This window comes from Eptatretus burgeri, chromosome 5 (genome assembly GCF_056783735.1).
Source record: "Eptatretus burgeri isolate ZD-2024b chromosome 5, Ebu_testis_v1, whole genome shotgun sequence".
NCBI classification, from domain to species: Eukaryota; Metazoa; Chordata; class Myxini; order Myxiniformes; family Myxinidae; genus Eptatretus; species Eptatretus burgeri.
The window spans coordinates 68,122,720-68,148,682 of record NC_140965.1 but is presented as its reverse complement, the minus strand read 5'-3'; the positions used below and the strand labels follow the sequence as shown (position 1 = coordinate 68,148,682).

Sequence of the window (25,963 nt, the reverse complement as noted above, 5' to 3'; positions counted from 1 at the left end):
ATGAATGAGATGCTTCTTTGTGTTTGGCGTATTTATGGTCCCTTGCATGCAAATTCCCAGCACATTCAAACTTATAGTATCACTACAGCCTCTCCAGCTCTTGAAATGTGAAAATAATATTCTGTGCTTTTTTGTTGCAGGTATATGTAGGATCAAAAAATGGGGGCTCGAAAATGATTTATATTTTAATACTTGGTGATGGTCTCTGTCAGAAATCCACAGCAACTTCAAATTTCACCACATTTGACACCTGTAGTATCACTATTAGGCCTAGTGTCTGCTGCTCTTGAAAACTATGAAATCCTGCTTGCACACTTTCTCTATCAATATATTAAAAGCTGAGCATGAATGAGTTTATATAGTAAATGCATGCTTTTTCTTTCTGAATGGCTATGTGCATGTTTCGCTATTTTACCATATTAGTGCCTCCAGCTTTTATACTTTTGTTGCAAGTATTAAAATATTTAATAAAACAATTGATGTCTTGTGTTTTAGAAAGAATACATGTCTTGTGTTTCAAAAAAGATTGCCCTCGATGGTGCACCTATATACTACATGCATATAATAATATAGTAAAATGAAATAAAAACAAAATATATAAATTTCTGTTTTTATTATACAGAAACATGAAATCAACACAGAATGGTGTACAGTATATAAAATGGAAGGAATTCATCACCCAATAAGCATCACTAAACTCCAGTTTTAATATCGTGTACATATATTTAGTGTGAAATACTTCAGTATATAGTCTAATTATATCAAATGTCCTCAATTCCTTTACTGTGGCATAAACTCACATACTTCAACGACAGTTTTAAACAATACAGAAACAAGAAATCAACACGGAATGTTGCACAGTATATAAAATGGAAGGAGTTCATCACCAAATATTATAAAGCATCATACTCCATTTTTAATACCATGTACATATACATTTTTCATGCAATTATCCATTTATTTAGACACACGGTCCTGTATAGGACTCGGATCTGGATCCAGATCCAGGTGTCCTGTGTGCTAATGGGACTCTATTGTAGATAGAGTTTGATAGCTAAAATGCACTTTACTCTGTCTTAAATTTCTCTACATATTTAACAGTGCATGCTTGCTGAAAATATGCATTGTGTGTATATATATATATATATATATATATATATATATATATATATATATATATATATATATATATATATATATATATATATATATTTGTTGTAGATTTCCGCCCGTTCAGCGTGCGGGCGACCGCCTTTAGCTAAATTGCGGCCACGCGCCCACCGAACGAGCACTCTAGTCGCAGTTTTTCGGATCAACGCCGAAACCCAGCTACGGGTGTTGTTAACCACATCATAAACCAGCCAACTCTTCTGTCCACGCATTACAGGGTCGATCGCCGAATTGTCGATGTACCTAATTATTCACGCAGACAGAAATGCCGGGGATTTACACCTCAATGGAGCCTGCACGAAAACGAGCCGCTTTAAGCAGCTCGTTCCGTTTGCGATTGCCGAGCGGTTTTATATCGCCAAGCCCCGTCGGACCAGATGTACGTTTTATCGGCTATTAATCAACCAGCTATTTATTCCGAACGCAATTATGGCAGGAAAGGACGCAACGAGCAGGTGATATTTCAACAATGGGGGACATTTCTTTTCAAACGTATGCAATGAATGGGGGGATGGGATATGACACGAGTAAAAACCTACATCCGCTTTCTATTTATTACGTACATGCACTTACTACAATTCTACTTACTGACAAGGTGCCACAGACTTTCATGCAAAAACCCCAGAAAAGAAAGATAGAACTGGGCTCGTAAGCCTTTAATGTTCCTCGGAGCTGGGATGACCAAAGGAGCTCCGCAAGGCCGTGCAGGTTACCTTTGTCGCCCTTGAGGCGACTCGATGGGTCTTTTGGTCGGCGACCCTCCGTGTGTCTCTGTTGTCAACGCGGCAGCTGTTGTAACGGCGGCTTGGTTGGTCCAGGGCATAGCAGCGCGGCCTGGTCGATTGGGCCTGACCGACGACGCTTCATAGGAGCAAACGGGCCTTCCTCTTTTAGAGTTGATGCTCTTTAAGAGCCCGCTCACTCCTCAGCGTCGCTCGACCGACTTGGGGGCCCAATCGCTCGGACCGTCACGTAGCTTGCTGGCGACCTCTCTCTCCGGCTGGCGACTTCGCTGCTGACTCCAACGACCAACTACTTGGTGACTTGGCTGGCTCCAATGACGAACGAACTCCACTCCTCCGACCAACAGCAACTTGACTGGACTCACCGACTCGACTGCCTCCACCGACCCAACTCTGTTCTCGGCGTCGAAACTCGCCTTTTTATCGCCCGGAGGGGTGAAGCCGCTGTAGGCTTCGCCATCCGAAGGCAGTGCTTGCCCCTTTCACCCTTGAACTTTCACCCCCGGCTGGCTCCGCCCCTTTTGTCGTTTTGATCCGTTTTGCAAGTCATGCGCGGCTGTGTTTGAAATCACTTTGCTGCTGCGAGGATGCCATCGTGCTCGTCTGTGGAGATGTTGTTTGTTGGGGATGTTGTTGTTGGTGAAAAGATGGCGGCGCCGTGGAGATGCTGGTGAGGAGATGTTGGCGGTTGTGGCGAGGGTGGTGAGGAGATGTTGGCGGTTGTGGAGAAGGTGGTGAGGAGATGTTGGCGGTTATGGAGAAGGTGGTGAGGAGATGATTGTTTAAAATAAAGATAGAAAAGAATAACACGACCTCAAGATTCACAGCCCGGCACACGAATGATTCCCGTTATACATCGGTGGGGAAATCTGACCTGGACACACACTTATCGACATAACTGATCTTCGGGAACCTGAATGGTGTTCTGCGAATTTCCACAGCCGTAACAATATATATATATATATATATATATATATATATATATATATATATATATATATATATATATATATATATATATATATATATATATATATATATATATATATATATATATATATATATATATATAGTTACGGTTGTGGAAATTCGCAGAACACCATAAAGGTCCGTAGTTCAGTTAGATCGATAAGTCTGTATTCAGTTAGATTTCCCCACCGTTGTTTAATGGGATTTATTTGTGTTCACTTGGCTGTGATCCTTTGAGGTAGGTTTTTCTTTTTCTATCGTTATTTTGAACAAACCACACAAGCAACAAGTCACGTTGAAAACCGTCGAACGAAAAAGGGAACCAAAAGAGTTCCCTTTTGGGTGCGCAGATTTTTCCCACCTATTTTTCCCCGCACTTGGTATGAAGGAAAGGGGGAGGGCAGCTCGCCGCCGATTGGTGGATGAACAGCGTGAGGCAGTCGGGGTGAGGGAGCGCCCCTTTTCGGGAACCTTCTCGAAGGGAGGTGGAGCCGAAAACGGGGAGGAGCGAAGGGCGGAGCCCCGTGCTATATAAGGCGGACCGCGCGCGGGGCTCACCCTCTCTGTCGGGGTCGAGTGCTCCTCTCTCTCTCTCTCTTGGTGGCCAGGGTCGAGCTCGCTCTCACTCTCTGTCTGGGTCGTTGACGCCGTTCTCTCTCTGGTCCATGAGCTCTCACTCTCTTTGTCAGGGTCGTCGACGTCTTCGAGCTCTCTGTGTGGCCAGGGTCGAGCTCTCTCTCTCTCTCTCTCTCTCTCTCTCTCTCCTCTCTCTCTCTCTCTCTCTCTCTCTCCTCTCTCTTTCTCTTTCTCTTTCTCTTTCTCTTTCTCTTTCTCTTTCTCTTTCTCTTTCTCTTTCTCTTTCTCTTTCTCTTTCTCTTTCTCTTTCTCTTTCTCTTTCTCTTTCTCTTTCTCTTTCTCTTTCTCTTTCTCTTTCTCTTTCTCTTTCTCTTTCTCTTTCTCTTTCTCTTTCTCTTTCTCTTTCTCTTTCTCTTTCTCTTTCTCACTCTCTCTCGTCCGGAAGCCCTCTCTACCTCTCCTTCTCGGTGCAGCTCTCTCTCTCTCTCTCTCTCTCTCTCTCTCTCTCTCTCTCTCTCTCTCTCTCTCTCTCTCTCTCTCTCTCTCTCTCTCTCTCTCTCTCTCTCTCTCTCTCTCTCTCTCTCTCTCTCTCTTTCTCTCTCTCTCTCACTCTCTCTGGTCCGGAAGCCCTCTCTGCCTCTCCTTCTCGGTGCAGCTCTCTCTCTCTCTCTCTCTCTCTCTCTCTCTCTCTCTCTCTCTCTCTCTCTCTCTCTCTCTCTCTCTCTCTCTCTCTCTCTCTCTCTCTCTCTCTCTCTCTCTCTCTCCCCCTCCCCCTCTCTCGGTCTGCGCTCGTGGTCCGGCGAGCGGCCTGTTGGTGGAGACGCGGACGGGAGGCGCAGCAGTGCCGGCTGTCTGGTGGACCTGCGCGTCTTGACGAGGGGTGCCGGAGAGGGTTCGCCGGCGCGTGGGAGGCCGGAACCAGGCGCGACCACGCTGACGGTCATGCGAGAGAGACTGGACGACCAGTAAAGGGAGGTCTTTTCTTTTGTTTGTGTGTGTGTGTGTGTGGGTGGCGCCGTGTCCGACAAGTAAACCTGTGTAAGTGCCTGTACATTGCTAATAATTTTATAGTCTGTGGTATTGCTTTCTTGCCCGTATCCATGTTTCATTTCGGTTTGCCTTGCTTGTAAATACGTGCATGATTCCTTGCTTGTGTTGTGTGTGTAATATGTGCTTGCTTGAATAAATGTCCTTGTGTGAAATGTATCCCATTCATCATCTTTTTCCCTTTTGAAAGTGCCATCTTGAATTGCGGAATAAATTAGTTGTGGGTCTTTAACACCCATGTAAAGAAGAGAATCTGATCCGTCGAGGTCGGTGATAAAACCGCTCGGTTATCACTCTAGCACGGAACGGAACGCTTAAGCGGTTCGTGTCCTTGGCCGACCTGCAGCGAGGGACGATCGCCCAGTCGACTACTTGCGCAGGTACTGAGGTAGGTCGAATTTGGCGAGCAACCCTATCCTGCGCGGGTGGGCAATTGGCACGATCATAGTGAGGTTAAACCCCCACCCGTGACTGGCTCCTGGCAGTAGTTCCAGGAGGGTCACGACTGAATTGTCCGTCTGGTGGGCAACGCGGTTGCGATTGGAGTTACGCAATCGCTCGCACGCCTGGCGGGCCAGAATTAAATAACAATGTATATATATATATATATATATATATATATATATATATATATATATATATATATATATATATATATATATATATATAAAGTTTAACAGCAAGTCCAGTGCATTTTTGCAAGTCTATTGCACCTCCACCACCCCCACCACCTCCACCACCACCACCACCACCACACCATTGCCACTACCACCACACCACTACCACCACACCAACACTATCACAACCACAACACCATTGCCACCACCTCCACCACCACCACTATCACAACACCACTATCACCACACAACCCACCACCACCACACCACCCACCACCACTTCCTCCACCATTACCACCACCACTTCCTCCACCATTACCACCACCACCTCCTCCACCATTACCACCACCACCTCCTCCACTACCACCACCACTACCACCACTACCACCACACCAACACTATCACCACCACACCATTGCTGCCACCACCACCACACCACCACTACCAACACCACCACCACTATCACCATTGACACCACCACACCACCCACCACCTCCACCACTACCACCACACCAAATCACCACCACCACACCACCCACCACTGTCACCATCATCACCACCACAATAGGTGAAACTAACCGTGAAAAGACCGATCCACAAAGCAGTCCTCGTGCGCGTTTGACTCGGGCGCCGCCATTTTGAAACTCTCACTGACGTAACATGCGGGATTCAAAATGGCGGCGCCGGAGTCCAAATTGTCAACAAAAATCGTAGGGTCGCATATAAAAGCAATTAAATGGGTCGGTAGGAAACCAGAAACAAACTCCTTTTTTTGTTTGGCCTCACTTACCTGCACGGCCACCTCTATCAATACTCTCGGTTGCATATTATCTGGAACCGAAGCCTTATCTACTCTTAGATTACCTCGTTGTTCCTTTACTTCCTCCACTCAAACCTGGATCTTCTGCAAAAGCCCTTTCTCTCCTCCTTGATAGACACTCTCGGCTATTGGCAATTCTCCAGACTGTTCCTGTGTAAATGTTGAAGCAAAATACCTGTTTATTAAGCCTGCCATCTCACTATCCTCACTAACCACTCTCCCGGTGCTATTCCTCAATGAGCCCACACTGGTCCCAACCTGTTCTTTTCACCTGATATACTTAAATAGCCTTACTCTACCATCCTCAACTCTAACTCTTAACAGAATCTTTACACACACAATGTTGTAGTCACTTTTTTTTGTATACAATGTCAAGGTTTGTATAAGAGTGAACACACAGAACGTACATCAAGGGGAGCAGGAGACAAGAGGAGTGGGAGAGAAAGGACAAAACAGTGGGAATAGAGACATGAGATATGGGGACAGGGTATACAGTGTAAACAACATTGGCACTACAGGAACCTTCAGGAAGGAAAGCAGGTCGTTTGAAAGAGGTGGGTTTGGGGTGGATTAACGGGGGTAGAAAAGATCATGGTTTTGGATGGGGGAAGACGCGATTGTGGCAAATAGCTGTTTTGAAGACTTGGAGGGAAGAGTGGGATTGAAGAGAGTGGGAGTTTGTTCCAAAGATGGGGAAAAAAGAGGAATGAAAGAGTAAAGGTGAGCAGTGATTCTTGATTTTGGTAGTTTTACCAGAAGGAGGCTGCTGACCGACCTTGAGCGCCCTGCAGAAATATGTGGGAGACATACCGCAGACAGAGTAGGAGGGGGCGAGGCTGGAGAGGAGACGGTAGAAGACAGAGAGACACTGACCTGCCTGTGGTGAGAGACCCAAAGACTCGGCCTCATTGCGGAAGATACTAATGATCCTAAATGCCTTGGTTTCCACAGCGTGAAGCTGAGAAAGATGAGAGGCAGGAGCACCAGCCCAGAGGGGAGAGCAGTACTCCATCAGGCTGCGGACGAAAGCTTTGCTTGTGGTCAGGAGCTCAGGTGTGCCAAGGAAGGACTTTGCACGATGGAGGATGCTCGGTTGGCGACTAGCTTTGGTGGCCAGTTTTGAAATGTGGCTTTCCCAGGAAAGATCATGGCAGATATGCCTAGTGTTGGCTTAATGGTTAGGGTGGTGGGCTTGGGATCTGAGGGTCCTGAGTTCAAACCCCACTCAGCTGTTGAATTAATACCAGGTGGGGTTAACTCGACCTGTCATCCTTCCGAGGTCGGCAAAATGAGTGCAGGCATGCTGGTATACTGTGTCGGAGTGGTGACCCGTCCAGGATTGTGCCCAATAGCCAAGGAGACTGCTTAAGCAGCACCAACGCTCTGCACAGAGTATGGTCCCAATGGATGGATGGATGGATTGATAGTGGGCTTGGGATCCGAGGGTCCTGAGTTCAAATCCCGCTTGGCTGTTGAATTAATACCAGGTTGGGTTGACTCGGTCTGTCATCCTTCCGAGGTCGGAAAAATTAGTGCCAGCTTGCTGGTATCCTGTGTCGGAGTGGCGACCTGTCCAGGATTGTGCCCAATAGCCAAGGAGACTGCTTCGGCAGCACCAACGCTCTGCACAGAGTATGATCTCAATGGATGGATGTGATTTATCATGGCAGATATTGAGATCCAGAAGCTTGAATGAAAGGACTTCTGCAAGAAGATTGTTGAGAAAGTAGATTGGGGGGTTCAGACTGTCCTTTCGGAGAGACATGGTGAGAGTGTGGGATTTGTCAGGATTGAGACATGTTCCACGTGTTGGACCAGTTTGTGATTTTTATCCAGATCTGCAGAGAGCGAAGAGGCTGCTGGTTGTCAATCTGAGGGATTATATGATATGGCAGAAGGTGGACTCGTCAGCAAAGAGATATAGGATTTTCCAGAGTCAGAGAGATCATTGATGAAAACCAGAAAAGGAACAGGGCCCAGAACGCTGCCTTGAGGAACTCCAGCCTGGCCAGGAAGAGGGGATGAGAGAACTCCGTGAAGGGCCACACGTTGACTGTGGCAGGAGAGGACGTTTGTGAGGTCAGGTCAGGTATGAGAGCATGTGCCAGAACAGCGCGTCACTGCGTCCACTTTCCGCCGGTACTCCAGGGGCCTCCGTCTGGCCATCCCCCAGGCAGATGCTAGGCCCATCCCCATCTCCTTGAGATGATGGTCCACTTGCTGCAACCACGAGGCACGTGGTCGGCCCACTAGCCTCCTCCACTCATGAGACTCCCTCGCTGAGAGAATCTGGTGAGCAGGATCAGCGTCAGGAAAACGAGCCACATTTCCATACAGCCGCAACTGACGCTCACGGACTATGCAGGTAACAAATCTCATCCGAGTCGCTCTCTCAGCAACCGCTCGTTGGACACAAAATCCGACCAGCGATAGCCAAGGATTCTCCGAAGTGACCTGGTACCAAAGGAATGAAGTCTCCGTCTCAGATCCTTGGTCAGAGTCCAAGTCTCGCATCCATAGAGCAAGACTGGAAGTACCAAGGACCTGAAGACTCGGACTTTCGTCCTCCCGCACAGGTACCGGCAGCGCCACACCCCATGATCCAGTGAATCCATGACTCCCCAGGCCCGACCCAGATGTCTATTGACCTCTGACTCACAGCCAGCAGAGACATGAATATCACTGCCAAGGTAAGTGAATCTCTCCACGACCTCAACATCCTCACCACAAACAGGCACAGACAGGACAGCTGCATCCAAGATGTCACCGAAAGCCTGGATCTTCGTTTTGACCCAAGAAACCCGTAATCTCAACGGCTCCGACTCCTCATTCAGCACCTCGAGGGCCCCCAAAAGGATATCTAAAGTCTCCGCAAAGATGACTGCATCATCTGCAAAATCAAGGTCCGAGATCTTGACATTCCCAAACGATGTACTGCAGCTTGATCTCTCCGACATCCTCCCTAAAATCCAGTCCATACAAGTGCTGAAACGTGTGGGGGCCAGTACACACCCCTGACGAACTCCAGTAACAACTGGAAATAAGTCAGAGATGGTACCACCACACTTCACAGCACTCTCAGTACCAGAGTAGAGTTCAGACATCAGATCGATCAGTTTTGGTGGCACCCCACGAAGACCAAGAATCCTCCAGAGGACATCCCGATTCACTGAATCGAACGCTTTACAGAGATCAACATAGGCTGCAAGCAGCCCCTGCCGAAACTCTCGTCTGCGTTCGGTGAGGACACGAAGAGCAAGGATACGGTCAATCGTTGACCTCTTTGGTGTAAAGCCTGACTGCTCTGGACGCTGGTGCTCAAGCAGATGGTGGCGAACCCTATCAAGAATTATCCGAGCAAAGACCTTGCCCGGCACTGAGAGCAGCGTCACCCCTCGGTAGTTGTTGCAGTCTTGGCGATCACCCTTCCCTTTCCAGAGAGGAACAACAAGGCCCCTCTTCCAATCAGTTGGGATGATGCCTGTGTTCAAGGCACAGCACAAAATTGCATGCAACGACATGAGTGCAGCATTTCCACCAGCCTTGAGAAGTTCAACATAGATGCCACAGATCCCTGGAGGTTTGCCCCGTTTCAACTGGTTCACCGCAGTCCGTGTTTCTACAAGCGAAGGTGGACCACAGTTGATTCGAAGGTCAGCAACAGGGATTGTAACACCTTTGACTTCCAACTCGACAGCTGGGGGATCAGCCTGGTACATCCGCTCAAAGTAACCGGCCCAGCGGGCCTTCACTTCAGACTCCTCTGTCAAGAGCCTACCACTCTCTGCTCTAACTGCAGTGCTCCGAGGGATGGGCTTGGATGAACGCAATGCACGAGAATCACCTGTCCACAGGTGATGCTCTACCCCCTCACAGATTCCTCACACATAGGCCTCCTTGTCCACCCTCAGTGCACGTACAGTTTTACGCCTCAGCTCCCTGAACAGCTCAGCTCTGCCATTCAGCCTGGTGCTGCGACTCTGGTCAATGGTATCCAGTGTCCCTTGAGAGACAAAATTATTCTTTGCTCTGCGGTGAGTTCCAAGACATCCACCGGCAACATCAAGGACGGTGGTCTTGAAGGCACTCCACAACTCTTCAGGACCCCCCAAAGCACCCAGACCCCCCAAGTGTCCACTCAGCCTGTTCGCAAACTCCTCAGCTACTCTCTCATCCCTGAGCTTGCCAACATCCAGCCTAGGCTGGGATGGTACCATTCTACAGGATTTAAGGTGCAGCTTTAGAGTTGCAACAACAAGCCTGTGGTCAGTATTGAGGAACTGAGCACTCTGGTAGACCCTGCAGTTCTGGATCATCCTCCAACGACCGTCAATGAGGACATGGTCAATCTCCTTTGCCACACCGCCAGTGTTGGAATACCAAGTCCAGCGATGAGCTTGTGGGCGCTGAAACCATGAACCAGCCACCCTAAGTCCATGACTTCTTGCAAAGTCAAGGAACTTAGTGCTATTCTGGTTCATAGTTCCTGACCCATGGGGACCAACACACACCTCATAACCATCCCTATCAGTTCCAGTGGATGCATTGAAATGCAAACTCGAAGTGTATCTCGTCTGGGGCACTGATCAACCACAGACTCGAGCGTGGCGTAGAATGCATCCTTCACGGTGAGATCACTCGCCTCAGTCGGAGCATATTCAGAGACCAGGGAAATGACACCGAAGGAGTGACGAATCCTTAATCTCATAATACGCTCGTTGACCGGTGTTACCTCAATTATCATTGGGGTCAGCTTATTGGACACAGCTACAGCAACTCCTTGGGTATGGTAACCATCAGAGCGACCAGACCAATAGTAGGTGTAACCACCCACCATTATCTCGCCGCAATCCGGTCTCCAAACCTCAGAGAGAGCTGCAATCCCGATGTCCAAACGCTTGAGCTCAGATGATAACAGACAGGTGATCATCCTCTCTTAGGGATAGGACATTCCAGGCACCCACCCGAAGGGACCGCCTCAGGTTGACCAAAGGAGACTGCCGTCTGGTGGACGACACCTCAGCACCATTCCGACACACTCTCCCGCAATTTGACCCAGGGATGTTACCCCGTGGTTTCCCTCCTATCATCAAAGATTGGGGGGTCCCGAAGGCTTTGCCCCAATCCCATCATCCGGTGAGCTGCCCTGCGAAGGGAAGCTGCACAGGAGGTACTCCCACGGAGTGGGTTTTCAGATTTTTTTTGCGTTTTTGTGTTTTGCGGAATGAAGGGTTTTACGATGGCCAGAGTGCAAATCCTGCCACCAACCTCCTTATAAAAAAGTAACCCAACTGCAGGAGGACGTCCGCAGACACCGTTGGGCACTAGATATGGATAGCCATTGGCTCACAAGGAGCTCCTCCGCCCTTTGACATGAGTTTGTGAGCCATGAGTGGAAATTGCTTTGGATACCATAGGAAGAGAGTTTGGTGAGCAGGGCAGTGTGCCAGACCATATCAAAAGCACACAATGTGTTCACCAATATGTTCAGATGACTTTGATTTCATGTCTGGCATTGAGGATCTCCATCCATTGTTGGGAGAGCAAAAGCAGCATATCTAGGGTCCAGTGACCTGGTCTGAATTCAAATTGATGATCGGAAATCATGCCGTTGGTTAAGAGGAAGGATTTAATGTCTGAGGTGATGATGGATTCCATAACCTTGTTGATGATTGGGAGAAGGCTGATTTGTCTGTAGTTGCAGGAAATGTTTGCACCATTTTATGCAGAGCGGTCATGTTTGCTGATTTTCAAGCAGATGGCAGATGACCTTGAGCAAATGAGAGGGTGAATAGAACAGAGAAAGGGTGAGGAAGAGCAGCAGAGCAGGTTTTTAGGACATGTGGGCTGATGCCGTCTGGACCGATTGCAGAATCTGTGTCGAGGTTTGACAGCAAACTCTCCACCTTGTCAGGAGAAAAGGACACAGAGTCCAGGAACAGCTAGGTGTGACTGGGTAAGGTGGGTACAAAAAGCAATGAGTTTGGGACACAAGATTTAGAAGCAATCACGGAGTTTAGGCATTCAGCCTTTTCTCATGCAGTGTCAGCTGTGCAGCCATTTGAGGTAAGGGAGGGGATGGAGGTGGAACATACACTAGAAACAGATTTGATTAGATGCCACCAGGATTTGGAGGAGGTAGACAGGTTTGAGAGTTCAGACTTGAGATTAGAAAGGTGTTGTTTTGTGGCTCTCCTGAGGGTAGACACACACTTGTTCTGAGATTGCCTTCAGTTGGATTTGCCTTCCATGAGGCGAAGGCAAGTTGTTTCAGGATAACTTCCTCGCCAGAAGCTTCAATGTACCTTGGGCAGGAGGAAGGGAAGGACAACTGAAGACACGATGGGATAAATCTCTGCATGAGGAAGAGCAAGTTTCTTTGAAAGAATTCCCAGGACGAGTTGAATCGGAGAAAATAGAGATTGGAGACCAGTCTCGAAGTTTGATGGCTGCTTGAATTCTCTACCAGTTGGCCTGAGATGAAATGCCAAACTCGACAGCGCTGAGGTGGTTCTTTATAACAGCCAGAGAGATGTCCACTTTGACAAGCATGTGGTCAAATGAACCGATTGGAGCAGAGGAAGAACAGATATTTTCAGGGAAATTGGTCAAAATTAGATCCACAAGAGATGAAGTACTGTTGGTTGAGATTCGGGTCTGGAAGTTGACAGATTGTGTCAGTCCCAATGAGCCGCAGAAGTCTTTTGCTGAAGTGCCATGGCAGGTGAGAGAGGTGCCCACACCCTGCCAACTGGCATGATGGCAATTGAAGTCACCACATATGAGGAAGAGAGAGTTGGGATGAGAGGAGTTAAGTTGATCCATGTTTTTGGAGAGCGAGATGTAAATGGGGTCATTACTGTTTGGTGGACTGTACAACACCTATAAACATGAGGTACAGCCTGGTGTTGGCTCAGTAGTTAGGGTGGTGGCTTGGGATCCGAGGGTCCTGAGTTCAAGCCCCGTTGGCTGCTGATTTAATACACCAGGGGGTTGACTCAGCCTGTCATTCTTCCGAGGTCGGCGAAATGAGTACCATTTCCAGTGTGTGTACTGGTCGAAGGGCACTGCATCAGCGACACAGTCGCACTTCAAGAAATGATAGCTACCCTGGCCGCTAAGCTGCCATACGACCACCACCACATGAGGTGGGAGTGGAGGGGAAGCCCTAGCCAGAGGTATTCCTGGGGATGTTGGGGAGTGAGGGCAGTGCATGGAAAGTGAGCAATAGTCTTTGATGAAGAGAGCAGCTCCGCTGCCAGGACGAAGCTCAAGTCTGTCATCCTGGAGGATGGAGTAACCATAGAAAGATACTAGAGAGTCAGAGATGTCTTGAAGGAGGAATGTTTCTGTTAAGCAGATTGTCTGGTTTGTCAATGGCATTCTGTATGGAAAGATTTGTCAGGTTTAAGTGAAGGCCCTGGATGCTTGAGGTCCACATTGTTAAAGAAGAGGGAGAGGAAGAGGCTTGGGGTGCAAAGGAGGGGGAGGGTATGATGAGAGAGGAGGGGGGGGTAAGCAGAGTTGTTGGAAGAGTGTGGGAGATTGCAGAAAAGCTCGGGGAGAGGGCCGGATGAGGAGGAAAAAAGGCTCGGTGGTGTTAGGTTGAGGTACAGTGGGGAGTAATAGGAGAAGGGGCAGAGGGCAGTCGAAGATTGGAGGAGGTGGAATGATGAGAGAGAAGAGAGAAGGCAGGGGAAGGAGGCAGCTTTGTGGATTTGATGGGGGGGCAACTTTGAGAGGGAGGAATGAGGGGGGAGAAGGGTGAGGAGGAAGAGCTGAGGGAGATTGATGAGCAGGGAGTTTTTGAGAAAGGTGAGAGTGAAGCTTGGAGGGGGAACAGTGTGAAGGTTGCTTTGAGAGGGAGCGGAGACGATGAGAGCAGGCATGGCCAAGGTGAGTGATGGAATAGGTGGGGAGAGGGGAAGGATGAGACTTGTGGTGATGTGGTGAAGAAGGGAGCAGGTAGGGGGAGGTACAATATTTGAGGGGTTGGCAAGAGGGGGAGGTGTGCTGAGAGGAAGGAAGGAGCATGTGTATGGTGATGAGTGTACTGATTGAAAGAGAGAGATAGAGATAGAGATAGATATATATATATATATATATATATATATATATATATATATATATATATATATATATATATATATATATATATATATATATATATATATATATATATATATAGATAGATAGATAGATATATGTTAGGTTAGAATGGAGCCCACAGATGTTAGAACACCACACACTTTGGGACAACAGAGGAGAAGCTGATACTAAAGCAGAAGACAGTAAAGAGGTGCCAAGAGTGGAGGTTGGATGAGGGGAAAGATGGGAGGGGTGAGGTAAGGGGATAACAGGTGAGGGGTTCGGAGGAGGTAGTTTTATGTTGGTGGTGTGAATTGGCACTGAAGTTGGAAAAAATGGACGATTGATGGAACACGAACATGCATTTCAAACTGGGATTTTAAAAACTTTTCAGTCAGAGATGCAATTGAAGACATTGCGTAAGGGATGCAATCAAGGAGAATTAAGAGAATGGAGGAAAGACATTGATCCTAAATGCAACCCGATCTCCACCATATTGGGATCGTTACTTAAAAGGAGGTCTAACACTGCACTTCCCCAAGTGGGCTTATCTACAAACTGGGTTAAAAAGCAATCCTGGACTAAAACTAGGAAATTCTCATCCGCTCTGCCCTCTCCCTGTTCCTGGACCCAATCTATCCCTGGCAAGTTAAAATCCCCCATAATCAATACTTTTCCCTTACCACATGCCCTTTTGAATGCTTCATGTACTCCTTCCTCATCTTCCTTCACATCCAGAGCCATACAAAAGCATATCTTACTGTTTTTACAATACTACCAGTATCTTACTGTTTTTACAATCTCTAATCTCTACCCACACAGAATCCTAAACATTTATTTCTGCCTTAATGTCACCCCTTTCTCTTGATGCAATGCTGTGCTTTACCCAGATTGCTACTCCTCCTATTCTCTCTTTCCTATCACACTGATACACCTTGTGGCCTTCCAATCTTGTCCTGCAGTTACTCTCCTCCTTAAACCATGTCTCACTCACTCCAACTATATCGTGCTATTTACTTTGGCTTAAAGCTCTTCCATCTTTTTTTTTAAACTCCAAGCATTGGTACAGAATATGTTTAACTTTTTCCTTCCTTCATCGCTTCCCCATCTGCCGCTGACCTAAAAAAAAAAAAAGCCTGAATTCCTTCCTCAATTCCCACTGCAAACCTTGCTGCCCCCTTTCTCGTATGGCCATCATTCTGGAAACACTCCCTTTGTCCCTGAAACAATCCCCACTGCTTCTTAAATGTAAAACCTTCCTCCCAACACCATTCTTCCAGCCATTGGTTGATGACTATTGCTCTGCTTATAAACTCTATTCAATTTCCTAATATTTGTAGAGTACCAGAAAACATTACCCCACAACCCTTTGCTTTCAGTCGCTTACCCAATATCCTAGACATATTTTCAACTCCTTCGAGTAAACATTCCCGACAACATTTGCTCCGAGTAGTACCACAACCAACCTCCTCCTGCCATGACCCGATACTATGTCATTTAACCTTTCTTCAATATTCTGAACTCTTGCTCGTTCAAAACTGCACACAATTCTGTCTGCAATCTTTCCTGTAGAATGAAGAATCTACATCTATTATATGAGGAAGAATATTGTTTGTTTGTTCGTTTATGCATTCAGTTCCCGGCAAGAACTAGTGCGATCAAACTTTGCATGGATTCCTCTCATCCAGAGGAAGGTCGAGGACTATGGTTGGGTAAAAAAATATTACCCCAGGTAAAACCAGATAATTGGCCTTCGGGCCTCGATTGGGACTTGTGCTTATACACTGCCTGGGTTTTGTTCCCGAGAGTGATCAAGTAACATGTTTTGTAACGATCGTTTGTTGAAGTTGTCTAGTGATTTGTTGTCAACAACACAAATTTAATTGTTGTAGTGTTTACACATGTCCATCCATTCATGATACATTGGAACCATACTCTGGACAGAGCGTCGGTGCTGCCGAAGCAGTTTCCTTGGCTATTGGGCACAATCCTGGACGGGTCGCCACTCCGACGCAGGAGACTCAAATGACTCTATCATCCCCAGCAAGCTGGTACTCATTTTGCTGACCTTGGAAGGATGGCAGGCTAAGTCAACCCCCTGGTGAAGTAATTCAGCAGGCAACAGGGCTTGAACTCAGGACCCTTGGATCCCAAGCCGCCACCCTAACCACTGAGCCAACACCAGGCTTCGTCATGCTGTAAATTAAGATTGGCATCGCAGCCTGACTCTTCTCCGCATCTTGGCGTTGCGGCGGCCCATCTTGGTGTCGCAGCCCAACTCGTCACAACTGTGCTCGTCATCATGGCATCACGACCCGGCTCAGCATTGTAGCCTGACTCGTCCATAGCCACCTCTGGCATAACTCCACTTGTGACCCCAATGCAATCTCGTATCCGGTCACACATCAGTTATCTTAACAGGGATTTCGTCACAAACAAAGTGAATGCTTGGATTGTAAAGGCCTCTCTGCCTTGTGTTTTAACGGTTGGTCATGTTCAATCTCACTGTTTTCAGGGCAAGATTAAGACTCATGAGCTTCGTGGGAAGAAGAAGGAAGAACTGTTGAAACAGTTGGATGAGCTGAAAGAAGAGCTTTCGCAGCTTCGTGTCGCTAAAGTCACTGGTGGTGCTGCGAACAAGCTTTCCAAGATGTAAGTGCATCCTTACCAGTGCATAGCACATTAAGTCCTCCAAATTAATTACTGTGTTCATGGTGCTTTGTCCGAGCAAAGCACATGACAGAATTGTCATATTTGGTCCACAAGATCCTCCCTAATCCACTCCTCCTCTTGTTTCCCCCTCCATGTACGGTGTGCAGCCGTGTGGTGCGCAAGTCCATTGCACGTGTGTTGACAGTCATCAACCAGACGCAGAAAGAGAACCTGCGGAAGTTCTACAAGGTGAGTTCAGGTGGTGATAACAACTTGACTGCCTTTTTAAAAATATAAAGCTGTAGCACTTTGGCAAAGAGCTGTTTCATCTGTGATGTAGAATGGCTCTGAAGTAATGGTATTGTCACCTGCACCCCCCACCCCCACTGATGAGGGTGAACACCCAAGCCGAAGGACTCGTGCATGCCAGACAGGACAAAACATGCATGGAACGAGCCTTAGGATGACACTGAATATATAAATAAACATGACGATAACCTATGGAGACACAACTACAACACCAGGCACCACTTCCAGTCAACTTCCACCCACACAGAAATCATACCAGGTTTTATGGACACAGCCTCACATGGCAGTGACACAGGGAGCTGCCAGTGTGTCAGCTGAGGTGTCCTCCATAGCTCCGAATGGGATGATTATACAGGCAGGGGTGAGCGGAAACGGTGCACCCACAGAGTGTCCAAGCGACACAGTAGTCCATGGGCTGGAGTGGTTTCTGTGTGACTTTTATGTGCCCTAAGTTTCTCTTCATATTGTTGAAGTAGACCATGTGGGATATCAAAAAAGTGAGGGTGGACATCTGGGAGCCTGGTCAGATTTGAGAAAATGACATCACAATATCAAGCTTTTGCATTCATGAGGCGACCAAAAATTTGGGGTAGGTGAAACTAAAATGCTTATAACGCCACAACCATACATGATATAACTGCAAACTACCATTCAAAATATTTGTTTTTATTCACTCTACATGTGACAATATGTAATTATCTGATTATTATGCAAATTTGCTGTCCAGAGGTCAAAAGGTCATGGAAATCAGGGGTTGCTTAAAATCTGACCCACCGGAAGAAAAATGTGAGTTTCAGGCTGCCTGTACTACTTGAGAATGTTTGCTGGCTGTCAGAGGTTGCCAAGACATATCTCTATCACATGATATGCATTGTATAAGAATTAACCCTTTTGTAATGAAAACATCAACTTTCATAAATGGTGCTATTTCAGACATGTCTGTTTTTCCATCGTCTAAGTGTACATTATTCATACCATACAGGTTGGTGATTGTTTTGTAAACCTCTTTTAGATTATTACTATACATATCAGAAGACCCAGAGGAAATGACTTCTTGCTATTTCTGACAACGATGAACCATTTAACCATTTTATTTCAGTTGTTTTAAAATGGGCAGAGGTTGAGTCCTCTATTTCTAGTCAGTTCTCATTATCTCCAGTCATTTGAGGCTTCTTTGGATTCCCACAATAGACTAGTTCCACATTCTGTTAGAGGGCACGACCACTGATTCTAGTATTGACAGCTTGGTGGCAGCACTGTATAAGTGCATTTCCTCATGGGTGAAAGTGAAAGTAAAAATTGAATCAACATTACAATCTTCAATTTGACAGACAGTTCTCATGTTTTAATGCACAGACTACTTGTGGTAGGTGTTATTTATCTACAGAAAGGCTTAAACAAAATCAGTAGTATAATCAGCCTTCACTACACACCAGTGCACACATGCATACCCCATCAAGTACAGGAATGTAAACAGGCTCGCAAATGGTTGAGGAGTAACGCCACCTGCCCAACGCCAGACTAACTAAACGTCTGTCCGATCTCCATTATCCCAATAGCATGTTTATCACCAGACAGCTTTCAGAGGGCTGAAAGTTGACCTATCCTGCCAAGATGTCAGATTATGTATGCCTTTCAGGTGTGTTATGACTTGCAATAATGCTGCCATCACCCATGTTCATGAAATGCCATTCTGGTTTGTTTCAGATGAGATGCAGAACACTGGTGTCAGCTTGATTGGTGGAGCTGGAGACAGTGAATACCTTGATCTTGATAAATGCATCATTTGCCAATCTTCGAAAGAAAAAAAAAAACCCACAAGCACTGAGCATGGGCGGAAACGAATACGTGAGGCTGCTGCAGAACGAAATGACCATGTTGCCAAAAGACTTCGCACCCTTGAAGATGAAGAATTTGTCTATCATATGGACAATCTGTGTTACAAAGCTTACACTCACAAAAAATCGTTGGAAAATATCAGTAAAGCTTCCGCCTCCACTTCTAGTGGCAGTGAAGAAGTCAGTCGTGAGGCATCATCATGCCGCTCTTGCTCAAGCATCTCGCCGAGACCTGGACCTTCCAATGTACCAGACATGAGGGAGTTATCATGTGTCATCTGTGGATACAAGAAGCACCATGGGGTGCATCAGAAATTATGTCAAAGAGCACCAAAAGTGACCTAATGAATGAGATTGCAAAGAAACATTCAATTGATGTTCTGGATGATTCAAAAAACATGCAGATTGGGTATATAGCGGATGTCATGGCTAATGTAAGGAAGATGACTGCCAAAGAATTTACTAATTTCGGTGAATTTAGTGGAGGCATTGTAGACTACATACAGAGATCTGCAAAGGAAGCTGATCGAATAGATTATATCTTTGATTCATACTTTGACATTTCAATCAAAAACTCGGAAAGAAAGCGACAAGAAACCATCTCTCCGATTGAACTGAATGCAGTCAGTGAAGATACACCTTTATCAGTTCAGATGGAGCGGTTCTGGCCAGCTAACAGGAACAAGCATAATCTTGAGATTTTACTGCACCAGACAGCCATAAAGCACGTGCGAGAGACCCCTTCAAGCCTGAAGGTATTTGTGAGTGGCTTTTCAAGTGAATCTGTCGAAGTCCCATGTCTTTCCTGTTGTGATGGCTATTGCAGGGACATTCCAGAACTCCTCATTGATATAGAGGAAGCAGATACACGAATTATACCCCACGCCTTACATGCTGTGGAGCACGGAATACAACGACTAGTGGTGTTATCCCCAGACACTGATGTATTTGTGCTGTTGCTCTTTTACTGGGATGTACTGCATGAAAAGGGCCTTTATGAATTGTAGTTGAAAGCTGGTAGTGGAAACTCTACCAAATATATTCCAATACATTCTCTTGCGTCAGATAAAGGGCCTGCCCTATGCAAAGTCCTTCCCGCTGTGCATACGCTCACTGGGTGTGATTACACCAGCAAGGTTGGCACAAAGCAAGCGGCCCTTAAAGCAAACCCAGTAGACTACCTTCAAGGATTTGGTTGTAGCCAAAATGGACCTTCTGACGATGAAGTTGAGAGAGCAGAATCATATCTAGTGAAAGTCCTAAAGAATTGAACTACCTGCACAACAATGGATGAACTCAGGGATCATAATTATCACCACAGCAAAACCCCACTCGAGAAGTTGCCACCTACAAGCCATGCCATAAAGGCCCATATTCTAAGGGCATATTATTGTGACGTCCACGGGACTTGAACAGTCCCGCCAACGTAGAATGAGCCGAAACGATGGAGGCGGTTTATTTTTTATAACCCAAAGATGGCGGTTTTAATCGCTCCACAGCAAACGGGACGAGTAAGGTGGCACGAGTCGCTTTTTACTGAGTTAATAGTGTTTATTTCTCTAACCAGAAATAATAATAAGACTCGGCAAGAGGAGGGATCCGGGGCGATTCGACGGGATGGTGCTGTGGGTTCGGGCGTGGGGAAAACACAAACAATTCCAATGGATATACAAATCTCAAACCCTCTAAGGCACCAGGTACACACACACACACACACACACACACACACACACACACACACACACACACACACACACACACACACACACACACACACACACACACACACACACACACACACACACACACACAACGTAGCTGGTCCTGGTGGTCAGGCTGGCCCGTGGTGTAGACGCAACAGTCCCTGGATTGGTGCTGGACGAGCTGGCGTTGCGCTCGTCAGTGGCAGGAGACACCGTGGTGCTGTCGACCTCCTGGTGTCGGCCCGAGTCCGCTCACAGCCGCCAGGGAGACAGTTCTGGCGCCAAGTCGCGAGCAGGAGAGGGAGGCAGGTCCGCCCGCCGTTCGACCCCGTACTCCGAGCCAGCAGAACCCCCAGAGCCAACCGAGGTGAGGCACGAGGCACAGCAAGGCCACGAGACACAATCAATCCAGGAACGAACCAGCGCAACAATAGAGCACGCTCCGAGCCCAACAACCTCCACCAAAAACGGTTTCTCTTTATCAATCTTCTTCTTCCACCCCTTTTCCCCGAACAGAACCTTTTATCCTCGAGTCCTCGTCACTTCCAATCGAGCCGTTTTTATTGGCCCTCCGCCGTCGCCTTCCGCCAATCGTGATCACGGGGCGGAGCCATCCGCAGCACTGTCCTGTTACGTCACAGCAAGCCTCCAGGGAATACTAAAAGGGTTTACGCAGACACACTTACCCTAACCCGTCTCCCTATCTAATTACGTGACAATTATCATTTCCCCCTTAAAGAAATGGACATTTACTAGACAACTTATCACCACTGAATTGCTACTTATTACATCGAGATCCTGGTAAACTCGAACAGCATGGCAGACCTAATTAAACATCCTAATTACCCTTTGAATGCATACCCCCCCCCCCCCTCAGACGTAACATTATGCTAAATATGTGATGACATCAATTCTCTCTGCAAATACGACTGAGTTGAATCCTCTCCTATACGGATTTGAAGAGGAAGATGAACTTCTCCATCCAGATAAGGCCATCAGACCCATTCCCGAGGAATATGCTGTGCACTGTACTTGCTTGAAATGTGCGACAGAGAGATGTGCATGTCGAAAGAGTGACCTGCCTTGTTGCCAGTTCTGCAAATGCCAAGGTATGAGAGACGAGAATGTCTGCTGTAAAAATGCAGCTGATTCTATCTAAGACCGAATAGAACTCGTATGTGACACTTACAGCTGCGTGGAAATGTACTCCTGGCATCTACATGTATTCCTTCTCCCATTATCAAATTAACATGATTTGGAATAGTGACTACAGTCAGCAGTATACCTTCATTTGGATATAAAAACCTAGACTATTACTAAAGCTGAGCAAATTCAGCAGTTTATTCTTGCTGAATGACCTAATGATGTTCCCAAACCCCCCCCCCCCCCCCACAGGTGGTTGTTTTAGGACCTGGTGGGTTAACGACATGGGAATATTGTAAGAAATTAGTAAATTAAGTGATATTTAGGCTTAAAGAAATAAGTAGTTGGTGATGGATCATATTCATACTGATGAAAATGTTCGATTACTTTATTTTGTGGCATGTGTCTTCCGCTGCAAAGGAAAATCAGCTTTTCTGAAATAGCACCATTTATCAAAGTTGATGTTTACATTACAAAAGGGTTAATTCTTATACAATGCATATCATGTGATAGAGATATGTCTTGGCAACCTCTGACAGCCAGCAAACATTCTCAAGTAGTACAGGCAGCCTGAAACTCACATTTTTCTTCCGGTGGGTCAGATTTTAAGCAACCCCTGATTTCCATGACCTTTTGACCTCTGGACACCAAATTTGCATAATAATCATAATTACATATTGTCACATGTAGAGTGAATAAAAACAAATATTTGAATGGTAGTTTGCAGTTATATCATGTATGGTAGTGGCGTTATAAGCATTTTAGTTTCCCCTACCCCAAATTTTTGGTCGCCTCATGAACGCAAAAGCTTGATATTGTGACGTCATTTTCTCAAATCCAACCAGGCTCCCAGATATCCACCCTCACTTTTTAGATGTCCCACATGGTCTACTTCAATAATATGAAGAGAAACTTAGGGCACATAAAAGCCACACAGAAATCACCCCAGCCCATGGACTACAGCATTTTCCAGGTGAGAGGGAATTAAAAATCTGTCCCTGCTTTTGAAAAGCCCTGCTTTTCTTCTATTTGGATGTAATTTTGGTGAGTATTAATTTAATTATACATTTAGTGATGTTCCTTATTGATTTACCGACTTATTATGTCTTTTGTACTTATTTAGTTAGGTTTGGTTGCATAAGGGGTCCGAACATCAGCCTCTTAGGAACGCATCTTTGATTTACAAGTTTGTATATGGGAAAATATTTTTCGCAATGCACACTACTTTCAGCAAACACATCTAGTTTGTATAGCAAGGAGTGCCAGTACCTCAACAGTAGTTGTTGTATAGTCCCGGCCAGTTCTCTCGGACAAGCACAGAGACGGCGACCAATCTCTTGGACAAGCACAGAGACAGCAAACGAGGAGCGACCAAAAGATCTCCCACATCCAGTATGGTATACTCCCACCTTCACAAAGTCAGGGCCACGACAGAGTTAGAGAGAGAGAGTTAGAGAGACAGAGACAGAGACAGACAAGAAGGAAAGGGCAGGTCCATGGGGACCGATCGGCACTGACCGTGACTACGCTTCCCTGATGAATCTGGGCAGCAGGGAAGAATGTGGAATATTTGTCCCCCGACTTGCATTCGGGGGTACATTCACCGCGAAGAGGTGTCTGATAGTTGCACCTGCATAGTCTGCACGATTGCTAAGCACCATGTAGTTCGTATAGGGATTGTCCTGCACAGGGGCTTGTACCTTTTCTTATTCTGAGCACCAGGTGGCACCATTTCCTCACCTTTAAATCCTATAGGGTGTTTTTTCTGCCTGCAAAGTGCCATTGGTTCATTTGGTTATTTATTTTACTTTATCGACTCATTGAGGGGTATTCAATGTGATGTTATGGGAAGAAGGTATTCAATTTCCCAGCTGCGTGCTTACACCCGTTCTTACCCGGAGTTCCGTTTTGTGCAAATCCTTGCAGGGAAAGAAGTTCAAGCCTCTGGACCTGCGGCCCAAAAAGACTCGTGCCATTCGTCGCCAACTGACCAAGCATGAGCGTGGGCTCCGTACACACAAACGTCTGCAGAAGATGCGTCGATACCCAATGCGCAAGTTTGCCGTGAAGGCCTAACTTTGCCCCATGTCATACCTGATTCCACAATAAAATATATTTGAACAAAGCCCATTGTGTCATCTTTCACTACTCGAGAGTAAATTATGCACATGCTGCTGGATTACCGTGTGCTTATGGTAAGTAGTCAGAGCAGGATATTTATGGGGCTTTTTAAAGGATCGTAGTACGATGGTGGGAAGTGACTGACTCCGCTTTCCCTCCTTGGTGACGTGAGGAACCGTTGCATGTTTTATAACCAATACAACATTAACCATTTGATTTAAACATATTCACTATTATCATTGTCAGTGTTCAGACACTAAATGACCAGAAGATGCGTGTTGTGCCATTGCCTCGTTCTTCCATTTCCTCGTTTTGTGAAGCTTTCCCTGCCCGATCCAAAATCCTGTTTCCCGTTAGAGCCGGTGCAGCCAAAGCATCGCCGCCCTGGTGAGCATTCCCTGGAGAGTTTTTCCATTGCCTCCCCAGCAGCTTGCCAAGTGCACACAATCAGAATTGTTCCTTCTGAGCCGTTAGTCATGTTAGTATTTTATCTTTGGTGCCTGACAGGATGGCACCCAGGTAGTATGGTAACCTTTGAACTGTCTGAGTTCAATTTACTACCGCACAATAAACTGTCTGATTTGTGCTTCACAGCTAGTGTTGCACCAAGCAGTGCGCCGTCCTTGGATGGACGTTTAACCTGGTGTCCCATCTCCTAGCATTAGTTTTGTGGCCTTTAAATATTACCCGATATCCTTCAAGAACAATTATCTCTAGCACCCTCACCAAATTACAAATTCCTGGGCATTGTAATGCCGAGCCAGCTGGTTCATAAAGTTGGGACAAAAACGTTTCCCGGCCAACCTTCACAAGTAAGTGGGAATACTTAGGGCCGTTGGAGATGTTTTATCTTCATAATGCAACAGCTTCATTTTATATTTATACATATGGGTTAATAAAGTCATGCCAACTTTGTACCCTCGTGTGGTGTAATTCCCACATGCTCTTGGAATATATCCATTGTCTGCTGCTGTCCTTGTGATCCATGTAAAGCACATTGATATCTCCCAACGTCCTTGTCCCAAATGTGTACATACGCCAACTCTCACGATTTTAGCTTTCAGCTCAAGGCCACACAAGCTAATCTCACAGGTTTTTCAGCAAATGGAAAGCTTTTTACGATCGGGTGTTGAAAATCATCTTTCACTGACAGCCACATTGCAAAGTAGTACTCTCTGTAGGATGAAGACAAGAAGCATGTTGAATTTAGCCATTTCTCCCCATTTTCAGGATAAGGACTGACTTTTCAAATAGTGTACCACTGAACATCCACTATATATGTAAGAAGTAGATGTGTGTGAATACATTGGTATTCGTGTTTTACATGTAGCTGTATTTTTCTCTATTTCCAGCTGCTTTGGTTGAAGAGATGAAAACCAGTACTTTGAGCCTTGTAGTTGTTGGATCTCAGGATACTGGACTGGAAAAAGCTAAATCCCTTGCCAATGAAAATGTTGGATGTTAACAGAATATTTGGGCACCCAATGAGCAATTTTTCACCTCGAGGTTTATTTTATTACTATTATTATTATTCTTTACTAGCAAGGGTTGCCTGTTGTTTTTATCCTGTTGGCATTTTGAAGAAATTATTATTATTATTTTCCTATTTTATTTGTGGGGGCCTAAAACACTTCCCTAATAGGGTCAGTGATCATTTAATATTACCTTTCACATCGCTACTCAGCCTGAGGCACTATAGAGCGATTTTATTTTTTTTAATCGAACTTTTACAAGGAATTTTTATGCACAGGAGGGGGGCATTCGGCCCATCCTGCCTGCACCACACCAATACCAGATTTTTAATAAATCCATCAATACCTCTTCCCTTCGTGTGCAGCCTTTTGGCTGCTAGACGGGTACTCATTTCACCGACCTTGAAAGGATGACAGGCTGTCAACCCCCTGGTGTTCATTCAGCAGCCAACGGGTCTTGAACTCAGGACCCTAGGATTTCAAGCCACGACCCTAACCGCTAAGCCAACACCAGGTGATCATTGCGTATTCAAATATTCCTTATGTTTTTTTTATTCAAAACCTTCATTAAACTTGAGGGAGCACTCCCCCATCCTTAAACACCAACTTTTGTGTTTCCAAATTGTGCTATTTATGGAAACCCTGATCTAAAACATGGACAAAGGAATAACTAGAATTATACTAAGGAACTTTGA

General features: G+C 46.1%; 1 protein-coding gene across 1 annotated transcript in view; it reads left to right on the top strand.

Annotated features, from left to right (window-relative positions):
- The window catches only part of RPL35 (ribosomal protein L35), a 26,538-nt gene extending 2,738 nt beyond the window's left edge, over nucleotides 1–23,800 (top strand). Inside the window, exons 2-4 of the mRNA XM_085882268.1 lie at nucleotides 16,546–16,682; nucleotides 16,850–16,931; nucleotides 23,602–23,800. Of these exons, the coding sequence (XP_085738394.1) occupies nucleotides 16,546–16,682; nucleotides 16,850–16,931; nucleotides 23,602–23,751 (369 nt within the window). The 3' untranslated portion in view covers nucleotides 23,752–23,800. The remainder of the gene's footprint in view (nucleotides 1–16,545; nucleotides 16,683–16,849; nucleotides 16,932–23,601) is intronic.
- The last annotated feature ends 2,163 nt before the right edge of the window (nucleotides 23,801–25,963 follow it).